Source organism: Osmerus mordax, chromosome 8 (assembly GCF_038355195.1).
Source record: "Osmerus mordax isolate fOsmMor3 chromosome 8, fOsmMor3.pri, whole genome shotgun sequence".
NCBI classification, from domain to species: domain Eukaryota; kingdom Metazoa; phylum Chordata; class Actinopteri; order Osmeriformes; family Osmeridae; genus Osmerus; species Osmerus mordax.
In genome coordinates this window covers 12931579-12945053 of record NC_090057.1, presented here as the reverse complement: position 1 = coordinate 12945053, position 13475 = coordinate 12931579, and the positions used below count along the sequence as shown (strand labels likewise).

The 13475-nt window shown below is 41.7% G+C and overlaps 1 protein-coding gene across 1 annotated transcript in view; it reads left to right on the top strand.

Moving 5' to 3' along the window:
• Window positions 1-13475, top strand: part of plekhg3 (pleckstrin homology and RhoGEF domain containing G3) — a 45646-nt gene that overhangs the window by 22326 nt on the left and 9845 nt on the right. The window contains exons 3-9 of the mRNA XM_067241883.1: window positions 3339-3832; window positions 8727-8827; window positions 11294-11363; window positions 11539-11585; window positions 11930-12080; window positions 12262-12393; window positions 13263-13445. Coding sequence (XP_067097984.1) covers window positions 3339-3832; window positions 8727-8827; window positions 11294-11363; window positions 11539-11585; window positions 11930-12080; window positions 12262-12393; window positions 13263-13445 — 1178 coding nt within the window. The remainder of the gene's footprint in view (window positions 1-3338; window positions 3833-8726; window positions 8828-11293; window positions 11364-11538; window positions 11586-11929; window positions 12081-12261; window positions 12394-13262; window positions 13446-13475) is intronic.

Here is a 13475-nt window from a genome sequence, read left to right as displayed (position 1 = left end):
TTTTTTTAAGGCTGAGAGGGAGATGTATTCACCAGGGTCCTTTGAAAAGTCCTGGCAGGACTTTAAAAGTCTGAAAATGTCAGGTTAAAGGACAAGTCTCAATAAGAGACCTACAGTAAATATGGCTTTGTTTATTTTTACTATGGTCAGCTACCTGAATGGATTTACAGAAGTGAGATCTGTGTTTACGTACGTCCGTGATTTATAAACGAAAGTCCACAATGTCCTTACCACATGGTTGAGTCCATGTCTGGATTGAAATTTATGACCGAGTATGCATTCAAAGAGAGCCATAGTAGAATTTACCCTTAGTTTGGGTTTCAGTGAGAACTTTTGCGTATGTTGTCATTGTCAATTGAATTGTCTTCTAAAAGACATTCAAACAAACGCAGTCAGAAGTGTGTGTGTGTCTGGGTGTTCCTGCGTGCACATTTAAAAGACCGCCACTTGAATGTCTTGAGTGCAAATGTTTCTCTCACTTCTTTGAATACCAGCGTGGTTCCGTGTTGGCAATAATTCAGCCAACGGCTGTGTGGAGGTGAAAGTCCAGGCCAGCCTCTCAGGGGACTGGTTGGCTGGGGACAACGTTGCAGTTTGAAAATGTTTTCTTTCAAAGCACTCCTTGGGAGAATGCACTGGAAAAGGGGAATTGTTTGGCTTCTGCTGCAAGACCTAACCTTGACCTAGGCTTCAAAAGTCAGCAGGGAAAGGCAGAGAAAAAGGAAACCCACTGTTTACTCCTATTACACTTTTTTTTTCAACCCCCCCCTCACACCGTTGTTAAAGCGATTATTAATAAAGTAGTTGCAAAATTGAAACTTGTTCTGACTTGGTAGTCAGTACCTTTTGCTGTTGCTTACCTCTGTGACATGACTGGCACATTTTTTATTGACCCAAATGAGATAATGTACATAACTCTGTTTCTTTCAATATGCCCATTGTCTTTGCCAGGTGGACACTCAGGCTCAATCCTTTTCAAATTTGTGGTGAAACCCTCCCAAGACTGGTTAGCTGGTATGTCAGCGTATTTGAAAGTATGCCATGAATTCCAATCAAACTTGATGACAAATTATGGTACATACAGATCTTCCAGTCGTTTTCTCCACGCTCTATCACTTCAATCATCTTTCCTCTAACATTGTGATTTGACATGTGGAAGATGCACTAATATACAACCATGCTTTGGTAATCATAATCATAATCATCCATGTCAATGGATGATTATTGTGCAATCAATATTTAACGTGTTGCCCTTAATATTTGTTAATCATTTGTCTTCTGTCATGGGGATGGGTCATATTAGTCCTTGCTTACAAAATGTTTTAACTCGCATTTAAACAGATCTTTATTGGTCATCAGTGTCATCTAATCATGAGTCATATCCTGTTTCCTTGTACACTACATGTGGTTGTACATGCTGCTACAACGTCCAACAATTTAATGTCTTGCTCACAGCTGTGGATTACTCTTATGTTTGTGCTTGCCGTTTTTGTGGATGTATGTCGGTCTGTTTTTGGCCTTTCCGCGGTATTTAAAGAGCTTCGCAGTGTCCAAGCTGAAATGATTCACAGAATGTTTTGCCAGTTTGAGGCAGATGTGTTTTGGTCCCTTTTTGAATTCCAGTCTTTATTTCATCTTACAAATTCCATTGAGCATTTAACAATGTTTTGAGAGCACAGTTTGTGTTTTTAAAATGTTTACTTTTTGGAAATGCTTGACCACTACATAAAATAATAGGTCTTTCTCTGACTGTCAGGAAACATTTTTGTTTTATCATTGCATAATAAATTTTTATATAATGGTCGTAGGGCATGAGCTCTAATCCTGTGAAGATGAGGTAATTGAAATGTGAATGGCTGGTATTTTGTTTCCAATAACATTTGTGTGGTGATTTGCTTCCTTCCATTTATGAAGCAGATTCGTGTGGCCATTTCCTTCATTCAGTAGAAAAGATAGTTACTAGGCAACTACTCAAACAAAGCCAGCCTCAGAACTTTCCAGCTGAAATTTCACTTAAAATCAATGACTTCATTGAACATTTTGTGCATTTGCACTGTGCAAGAACAAAGCAGAACATAAGTTTTTTTTATTTGCTTTGGCAAAGGCACATAATGCATGTAACACCTGCTATAAAGACAATCAAAAGGTAATGTACATTATGTGAATCAAAACACTTCAGCTGCTGATTCAGAGGTTATCTGGTAATGTTTATAGGGCTTAATGAACTTTCCATACATGCCAGTGTTGTAGGCCAATTATTTTGGCATTGTCAAAACACTTTCAATGTGCTGTTTAAAGTTCTAAACGTATAAAGCAGTTAGGGCTGGTATGTGGACTTACAGTAGTTTACTGTAGAAAGACACAGAACCTCAAGACTTGAACACTGTCAGGTAAATGTTAGTAGAGCCTTCTGGTCATCTCGTCAAGTTAGGTGAGCAGATCGACAACATTCCCAAGCCGTTGGTTCCAGCATTACTCAGGCGTTGACATGTAAATCTTTTGAGAGTGGAACAGAAGGAAATGATTGGATTTTCCAAAGGATGTGGGGTGTTTAAATTCAGTCTCAGCTAAAGATGACGACACAGAGGGTCTTTGTTTAACATGAGGACCAGGTTTTTGATAGTTCTTAAGTGGGCCCAAACCCTTGACGTGTACGTAAAGTGAATAAGTTCATAAAATGTTGGATAATGGTCTTTTTACAGACTTTAACACAGTATTATGTTCCCACACCCCAACAGATGGAATATATAAGAACTTTATTTACATTCAGTATTACCAAAGCATGATTTACCAACCCTTCTGAGTAAAATTAGCATAAAATAGTAAAGGGAATCATGCCTAAGACATATTATTATCACACTGTCCAATACTTCCCATCCTGTATGAGCACTACAGTCAACAGATTTGGCCATATATTCTGATCAGAATTCTAATAGCTGTGCTCAATATGAATCTAGCTGAGGAAAAAGCTGTTTGCTCACAATTTATTCAGTCAGTAAAACCAATTTGATTTGACTTCTGTGCAGAAAGTGATTTAACACTGCCACAACCATGACAAACTCGGGGAGCAATGAAACGGCTAATCCGCTGCTTTCATGGTCTGTTCTGACTTTCTGTGAGACTTGGCGCTATTCCATTATCTCGGCCCGAAAGTTCTTTCTCTCACTGATGTGATTTGTTTATATGATTTCAATGACTAAAGTGACTATGATCCGAGTGATTGAAAACACATGAATATAAAGAGTTCTCAGTGAATAATAGAACAGTCTGAATGAGACCTGAAGGATTGACTCCTACTGAACCCACCAATCGTTATGTTTCTCTCCTTGTCCCTTCAGAATCCCCCCGCTTGTCCACCGCCTCCATCAGCAGTAATGAGCGGGCACCGTCGACCACGCCCTCCGACTGCCCGGACTTCCCCTCCGCCGGCCAGCGTCCCGTGAGCCTGGTCTCCACGCTCTCCTCGGGGTCTGGCTCATCCAGGGACGACTGCCCCGCTGTCATAGCCCCGGGCGGCGCAGCCCCCCCTACCGGAGAGGACATAGACTTAGACCTGAGTCCCCCTGAAGGTACCGGGAACCAGGGTGAAAGAGACCTTGATAAAGGGGATCCGACTGGGGAAGCACCAGCCTCTCAGGGTGTCTCCGAGAACAACAAGAACATCGCCACACCCTCACGAGCCGCCAGCGGCCGTTTCCACCTTAACTCCTTGTCGCCCTTTGCCGCCAAGACCATGGCACCCAACCCACAGCTCAACTACGTCGACCGTGTGGTCATGGAGATCATCGAGACGGAGCGCATGTACGTGAGGGATCTGCGCATGATCGTAGAGGTAAGCGTTTGAATATGTTTCTCAATGACAACAAAAAAGGCTTCGTCTCCATGCAAGTCGGAGGTAAACCTTAAACCAACAGCTACTGTTTGTTACATGTAGTCATTTAGCAGACGCTCTTATCCAGAGCGACTTACAGTAAGTACAGGGACATTCTCCCCGAGGCAAGTAGGGTGAAGTGCCTTGCCCAAGGACACAACGTCATTTTCAACGGCCGGGAATCGAACCAACAACCTTCTGATTAATAGCCCGACTCCCTAACCGCTCAGCCATCTGACTCCCGTTGTTAAGACACTCCCAGTGGCAGTGGAACAGGATCTAAGCCATGCCATTCATGGTGTTAGTCTGAGGCGTTTAGGAGCTTTATTCTACTACACACATTTCAGCGGGTCCTGGTCCACTTAGCCCAGCCCTGTCCAAGCCATTCCCCTAATCCAAACCCAGACACAAACAGTAGCCAAAGAGAGGTCAAACGTCTGTTCTATAACTCAAAGACAAGCCAACGAGTGTGTTTTGATCTAGAATGGCACAGGAATAAAGTCAAAGTTTCACTTGCAAGACCAAAGCGACGAGGATGTAAACAGTGTCTTGTCTTTCGTTTGAACTGCTATTCATAAATTGGATTTAGATCTCTGCCCTAGTGAAGGCCTCATGCTGTGCTGAACCCTGAATCCTACGGCATCTTGAATAACCCGGAAAACGGCTTCGCCTGAGAGCTGTCGTTCACCACTTATGCCGCTAATCCCGTTAGCGTGGTCCGATCAGTTCAGCGCGAGGAGCTTAGCAAAGTCTATTATTTGTATGTGTAAGTGCGTGAGCATGTTGCTTTGTGCTGACTGGGATAAGCCCCATGTCACTGCTTTAGCTGTCAAACTGCATTCAACTGACAAGTCATCAAAACTTTTATCAGTGCGTTGAGCGGACGGATAGGAGCTCATGGTTTGAAGGTGCAGCGCTTCTAGCCTAGCAATGCCAGTGACTATAATTAACCCTTTAAGACTTAAGATGTCCTTTGCTATGGGATCATCTGGTTATGTAACAATGGGGGTTGACTGTGGAGGATGGTGTTGGTCCTTGAGCCGACAAGCCACTGTCTTTTAAACCAAAGGCAAAATGATGCACATCCACAGTCCAGACCAGTGGAAACCCAATGACAAGTGCAAGGTTACCTTTTGACACATACAGTATTTCTATTACATGTATGATATTCAGTATAACGTATTATTCAAACATGCTCCATCATATAATGTGAATGCGCACAATGCTGACGTTATTGTGCAACTGTGCAGATGTTCAGCACGACACCTGCAGCCCTCCATACCTCACACGTCTGCAGACATACAGTTGGAGTGATGAAAGGGATTGTAGGCGTACCTTTCGCCTCAGGGTCTTTTCCAGACCAGCTGTGATCTCAGGTCGTAGTTTACACATTTACATTTAGTCATTTAGCAGACGCTCTTATCCAGAGCGACTTACAGTAAGTACAGGGACATTCCCCCGAGGCAAGTAGGGTGAAGTGCCTTGCCCAAGGACACAACATCAGTTGGCATGACCGGGAATCGAACTGGCAACCTTCGGATTACTAGCCTAATTCCCTCACCGCTCAGCCACCTGACTCCCTACACACAGGGACAAGCGTTCATCACACACTGTGGTCTGCGATGTGTTCCTCAATCCATATCCCAGGGCCCACTGTCCTGTTTGTTGTAGATGTTTCCCTGCTCCAACACACCTGATTGAAATTAATGGTTGTTGTTATTTGGCTTCTGCAGAGCCTCATAGCAGCCCATTCATTTGAATCAAGTGTGTCGGAGCAGGGACACATCTACAACATACAGGACAGTGGGCCCTAAGGATCAGGGTTGAAGACCACTGCTAAATAACATTACTCATGCCTTTTAGTTTGTGGGTCCTCGGGCAGAATCCATTTGAGTGTACAAATACGGAATGTGCTGCAGAAACGTTAAAATGATCACTTGCAGGTGATACAAGATACATTATTGTTGTCTGGCTTTACAAAAGCTCTTAGCTTTACAAAATATTATTGACCTTCAGGATCTTTTTGACAAGACTCAAAACAAAATAATACACCTGCTTTAAGATTAAAGCTTAACTCGTATTTAAGATTAGGGTCAATTGGTGTGCCAGTTAGTACTCACATTTTACCTGTGGCGTCATCCACACATTTGCCAAGAGGTCATTAAGTCAAGATTTAATTGTGTAATTTTGTCCGCTCTGATTTGGGGCAAAGATTTGACAAGAAGGACAGATTTATTTGAACCTTTCCCAACATAACCACAATCAGTAGAGCTGCTCACAATGGGCTTGTCTGGATTCATTAACTCAAATTCTCCCCATTCCATAGCTCCAACAGACAGTGGCACCGCTTTTGACCTTGCAGACCACGCAATGAAAAACCCACTCTCAAACTCTTCAATATTAGCATTTTAATTGAACTGTAACACGTTTCAACACTTTTGAAAATTGTTGTAGTCCTGGGTTGAAGTTTATGGTTGTGATTATGAACAACTCATTCAAAGTAACCCATCCACAGACAGTATTGGCTGTCAATTCATTCTATCCAGATTCTTAACAATCTTAAACTGGAAAAACTATTGTATCGGTATGTCTATATTAATACAGTTCCCTAAATGTTTTTAAGTCTTGTTTTTATAGTATTTAGCGGGGCAATGTTACACACCTTCATGCACTGTCTCCCTTCAAGGGCGGGTCCATTACAAACCTGGTCTTATTATTAATCCCACACGCTGTAGATACTCACAGTTCAGTCCATATCCTTTAATTAAATAATTTTGTGGACTTGAGTTAAGGCAAGATGGGTCTTTTACAATAATCAGTTGCAAATTAATACAGTGCACCACACACAGGTTTCACATGACTTCACATTACTCCTCAAAACATGGAATGCAATATTAAATGTATGCCCTCCCAGTTAGGTATATTAGCAAAATTAGGAAATGGAGAACTATTTCACAAAGTACCACGTGAAAGAATTTCAAGCTGTGCTTAAGAAATGTTGACTTTGCTGTTGAAGCAGAAATAAATGATTTTTTTCACATGTTAAATGCGAAGGCTCAGTGTGCATGAATACATGAATACACATATATACCGTACCTTACTGCACACATGCACAGCCTACATGACAGACAGACAGGGTGGGGAACAATGTAAGAACATGCATCACTGCCATTCTACCTTGTAGACATGACCTTGCTGTCAGTCATCTCTTTTACATCAGGGACCAAGGTAAGATGGAGAAACCAGGCTCTGTGTTTCCTGCTGCAGCTGTATCCGCCTTCATCACCCAGCAACATATATTTACAACATGTGTGAAAGTGGAAGGAATAGAACAGACGTGAAAGTTTTTGTCAGCACCAGACACTGGGGGGTGACATTCAGGTGACCTGGAGAACTCCCTCACCGGGCCAGAAGAGAACAGGTGCATGTGTCGGACAGAAAGGGTTAGTGTTACCTAGGAACGAGGCAACTGATATCATTGCGGACCATTGGGATACTCATACAGTAATGTCTTGCACTTATTGTCGTGCTTAATGTGCTCTGCTGTGCTTTCATGCAACTGGGTCAGCGGAATTGTTCTTCTTGGAATACTTTAAAACTCAACCGTCTGATGGAACAAACCTTGAGGGTGATATGCTTGCTGATAATGGATAACGACGGCATTCCACTTTGAATATAATCAGCCTTGCTGCACCAGAGACCAGCTGGTGTTTGTTTATGCAAGTACATTTGTTTGTTTGTTTGTGTGTGTGTGTGTGTGTGTGTGTGTGTGTAGCATTTGTTTTTAATGTGTAAATATGTGCACAAGCTCAAGCTCGACATATTTTGTGTGTGTAAACAGTGTATTTACATTCGGGTTGCATTAGTGTTGTAGGCTATGCTTAATAATCCTACATTCAGTATACTTGGCTTGCAGACATTTGCATGATGTTCAAATATCATCCTGTGCATATAGAGTTTAAACAAAGCCCTTCAGTTTATGTGACAGACTGATCAAACATATTTTGGTACACTGGGTAGTGTTTGATGGTAACTGAGAGCAATTTTTGTACAAAGAAATTCCATCCTTTAATATTCTTTTTCCCTTCCTGAGCAACACTAAATGAAGTCATTTAACTTTAAGGGGTGAATATTGTATAGTGGGGAAAAAAGAGAACTATTAAACAGTGTGCAAAGTCTGCAGCTTTTCTCGAGTGTCAGATTTCCACTGGGAATGCACAATTACATATGAGCTGATGTCATTTAGCACTACTGTCGTACATTGATCAAATCTGACAGATTCCAAGCCTTTGTTTATATGTTTGCACCAGCTAAAGGGGATAACTTTTTACATCTTTACTCGCAAAACATGATGCGGGTGGTGGTATTAAGACACGTTCTGTCATTCTGTTCTCATACTACTTATAAGAAAACGTCAAATGACAACAAGACAGATGTCAGTAGAGGCTTTTAACAGCACAGGAGGTAAACAATGACGCAATCCAGATTACCACATGCAGCATAGTGGACGACAAGGACCTTGTCACAGCGAGAGTTATATGCCCTCTAGTGGCCAATGAACTAACTCACAACTAAACTGCTCTCAACTCAAAATGGGCTGGGTTAACCAAGAAACTCAGACAAATTCTACCGCATAGAAAAACATATGCTTTCTATAGTTATTGATACAAGTGACCACAGACACCTTATATATTGACTCAGTCAAATTTGTTTAACTTATCCTTTGTTTGGCTCTTTATTCTCCAGTCCATTCTGTTTTACTGACAATTAAGTTTCACTCTTAATATTAAAACACTTTATGAACATCAAATTATATTATGCTTACTACTGATGCACACAAACATCTCTGTTTCAGGACTATCTGGGTCACATCGTCGACCAGGCAGACCTGCCCATCAGACCAGAGCAGGTGTGCGCCCTCTTCGGAAACATTGAGGACATCTATGAATTCAACAGGTAATATTCTGCTGCAGTCAAAATAAATAGTTTTGTCCCAGGGGGTGGATATATGAGTGAATTATTTTGCTATTGTATGACGTCACTTTGTTAGTTCTTTTTCATTTCAACCTTTCTGTAGCAGATTTCTCACATTATAAAATATAATATGTGTAAAGTAACATTTTTTGTATGCCAAGCACAAAACCCACGCTAAAGCCAAGTATCTCACAAATACCATGATGTTTGACATTGGAATTCTTTGTTATTACATGAATTTGAGGATCCAAATAAAGAACATGGTTTCTACACAAACACACGAGGTCAACATTCTCAAACTCTGTCTCCTCTCTCTCACTGGCTTGCTTGCCTGAGCCCACACAAACTCGCACACATGCATGTTTTTCCTATAGTGAATCAATGTACAACATAATTCCGGTCATGCAGCTTCTGGGACAAACCAGTACACCATCTTTGTAACTTTAAATGTGTTTTCCTTAGAATTGGTGGTAACAAACTGGTTAACAGTTTACACAGTGCTGCTAGTGTTGACAATAGTCTGTTGTGCCGTTGGCACAGTTTTGAAGCCAGACACCCGGAGAGATGCCCATCAGAAAGAGTGAGGGTGTTTGCCCACAGTATGCAGATTTTAAGTTGTGTTTTAGGAAAAATCTAAACTTTGGACTCCCCTGCAATTTGTTTAAAATTCTGTATTTTCACAAGCAAATATGCACAGACAAACACAAACACACACACACAGTCTATTTGTCTTTCTGTTCAGTGGAGCGTATGATTCACTACGAAGCTGGTGCTAAAGATAGCTTCGATCATTACCAATAACATTTCCATGTTCCAAATATTTGGGATCTGGCCTGTGGGTTTCCCTGGTCCATAGCGTTGGCCTTTTGGCTTTGGTTATGCACTTTTTTAAGGACCTTTCTGCTGAAAAAATATCCATCAATTTCAAAGAACAATTTCGAAGTGGCCCAAGCCAGCATGAGCTATTCAATGATCGTCCCAATCGTTAATGCTGACTGCCATGGATTAGGATGTTCAATTCAATTTCAGAGCACAGATCACTTGAGTTGAATGAACCGTAAATGGAGAGAGAGAGACCTTCGAAGCTGAAGTTGGTTTTTGCCAGTGGTGGGGCATTTACAATGCAAGTAGATTTTCCAATCATTTTTGTTCTAAGTTATAAAAAACAGCAGAGATATTACGAGTCTTATTTGGGGATTTTTGAATGGAATTGCTGACTGAACAATAACTGTGGACGTGTTGTAATCAACTTCCAAACAAACAAAAAAGCATTTACAGATCTCAGGTCTGAAATGGTACTCGCACAATATTTAAAAATGGATGCTTGGAACAACCCAGAAGCTAAGGGCCCTATTCCCAAACTGTTTGCTCAAATGGCTATTCTGAATTTAACAATTAAGTTATTTTGCCATTTTTATTTGAATAATATCAGTTCTTATATTCTATATCTGGATAGGGTTGTGCAATAACAAGACGGTTAACTTTTGCATGTTGGAGAAAGGTAGGAAGCACACTGATCTTATTCATTCTTAAGCTCAACTGACCTTATGAATGTTTGAATTGCTGTAACCCTGTATCTGTCTAGTTCAGTCAACTTCTTTCAAAATGTTCATTCAACTTAGTGCTCATTAAAGAATACATCTTAATCTTTCGCCCAAACTGTCCTCTGCAGTGTTGGGGAGATCAGTGTCAGTCACAATCATGGGAAAAACCTGGAAAGTCAGGGGGAAAAAACATTGACCTGAAATTGAATCCTCTTTACCTTAAGGAGTCTTGCACCATGTATTACTGACAACATCTGTTCTTTGTCAAGGCTGAGGTTTGGTTAACAATGCTAGCCTTGAAGTCAGTGGCACATCTTTATTCCCACTGCTATGCAGCAAGCCTCTGACACCAAAAACTAAGTGGGAAAATAGGCATCATGCTTTGTTTACTAAAATGACATCTGTCTGTTGTTATTCAGTCAGAGGGGGGCTGTTTATGCTTCACTTGTGGCGTGGGACGGTAAGTTTTGGTCTGCCCGTTTTGAAGTGATTTGATAGTAGTAGGCACTTTATTGGTCCACTAGGGGAAACTGCATGCTAGCACTAAGTGCCTGGTGTGCTGTGATTTGGTTTGCTGTGCCTCTTGTGTGGTGAAGCACCCCAACTGTCGCAAGCAACTTCTGAGGGTTACCCACCCATCCAAAACAGACCCACAAGGCATGTGGCACAATGACAACAGCAATAACGTCACACATTTATATTGTATTGACGCCGTTAGAAAGGTGTGTCACTTCATGGAATTTCAACAAGTCCCAAACCAATTACTGAGAAATTGCTAAATGACATATAGGTACAAGGAATGTATTGTGTGTGTAAAAAGTGATTGCATGGTCATTCTGTGTGGCCTTTATGAACTGACACACATTAACCTCAAATGTTTCTTGTTTGGACATTTTATCTATAGTGAACTTCTGCAGTCCCTGGACATGTGTGACAACAATCCGGTTGCCATCGCCAGATGCTTTGTGATGAAGGTGAGGGAGAGCGTTGTCATTTTTTACCCTGAAATATTTCTTGACGTCATCTGAGGTTATTCAAATTCAAATAGCAGTTTTCAAAAGATCAATTACATTTGTGAATTGAAATCTAATATGCATGTACTTCATGCAGTTTACATTCATGTAAAATCTGTTTGTGTTCCAATTTCAGAGTGAATACTTTGAAATCTATACACAATACTGCACCAACTACCCAAAGTAAGTAAAGCTTGGGATGGGAATTAAGAGGTGTGAAATACATGGTACATAGACATGCAATTATGATGTTCAGTCTGGTATGCAAGACAATCTTGCTCTTGGCACTGGATCTGGCATGTGCTTGTCCATTGTTAAAATCAGGATCTTAAGAAAAATACCATGTTTTGCTGAAGTTTGCTCTCCACCTAGTGGTAGAATTAATATCCATAATTCTTGGTTGCCTTAATATTCCCTCAAGAAATAGCACGATTTCATGTAGCACAATTTCCTGGCTCAAAAAAAGTGAATGGATATTCAACAAATTCTCAGACTTCTTAGTTCTGCATTTTCTTCTTTTCCTCCAGCTCGGTGGCTGCTCTGACTGACTGCATGAGGAACAAATCCCTGGCCAAGTTCTTCCGTGAGCGGCAGGCCTCCCTGAAGCGCTCCCTTCCTTTGGGTTCCTACCTGCTCAAGCCCGTCCAGAGGATCCTCAAATACCACCTCCTGCTCCAGGTACAGACAAACTCAAACCACAGCGTACAAGCCTTTAACGTTTGAGAAATGCTTTTATTGCAAAGATTTGGTACAAAAGCCAGAACATAAACATTAGTCTGATATTAAACTTGCATCAAAAAAACTATTTAAAAAAGGTATTATTATGGAGTTGCTTTGACATGTCTGTGCTCTTCTTCAGGAAATAGCCAAGCACTTTGACCCAGAGGAAGATGGCTATGAGGTGGTAGAGGAGGCCATCTACACCATGACCGGAGTGGCCTGGTACATCAATGATATGAAGAGGAAGCACGAGCATGCAGTCCGACTCCAGGTTTGCACCGGGTACAAATGTACTCCCCGTCCGTGCACAAACACATACATAATAGCAACTCATACACACTTGAGTTAAACAAACCTTCAAACGTGAACACACTTACGTGCTCTAGCTGCACTCCCTCAACCCCCCCCCCCCAAACCCCCCACATAGTCTGTGGCATTGTTGCATTGTAAATGCAAACAAGCCCATTACCATGTAAACTCATATACTACAACCTTTGTCAGACCACAGTATCTCTCATATACAGTGGCGCTATTATTAGTCTCCAATTAGGTTACTGCAGGTCAAATGTGCAGACGTCAGAGCGGCAATTACGTCTCAGACCTGTCCTCCCATGGTTTTGCTCTCTTTCAAATCAGTTTTCTTCCGCTAATCTATAAAAAGCAACCAATCTTGAACTGCCTGTCGCACACGGCAACCTGATGGAGTCAGTTCAGGGGTCTCCCACACAGTGCCTTGTCTTAGTGGGAGAGAACATACGAGCCGAGAGTAGGAAAAGCACTTCTGTTCCTCTGGCTAGCTCATGGAGCCAATAACTTGCAGGACAAAATCCTGTAAGAAAGGACTTGCTAAAGTCTTTGTACACCGTCTTGCTTTTGTGACTCGGATTGATGTTTGATACTAATAATATCAAAGCACTCACCAAAAATGGGAGCTTCTGGGACAATAAGAGCCTGTTGCTTTTCTTCGTGGAGGCAATGTCTGAATCGAGGGCCTGACACTGAAAAGCGTGTGATAAGTCTACATACTGAAGTTGTTAAGGTGACACTTCCTTGACACTCACTTCCATGAGACACCTCCATGTTCAGATCATATTGATCACGTGTATCTCATGTTAGATTTCATGGCTTTGTGTTATCCAGGAGGTCCAATCTCTGTTGATTAACTGGAAAGGGCCTGACCTGACCACGTATGGAGAACTGGTTCTGGAAGGTACCTTCAAGGTCCACAGGGCAAAAAACGAGCGCACACTGTTCCTCTTTGACAGAATGCTCCTAATAACCAAGCGGCGAGGAGAACACTACGTCTACAAGACCCATATCTCGGTAAGGGACGCCTGGGGTCTAGATGTTGGG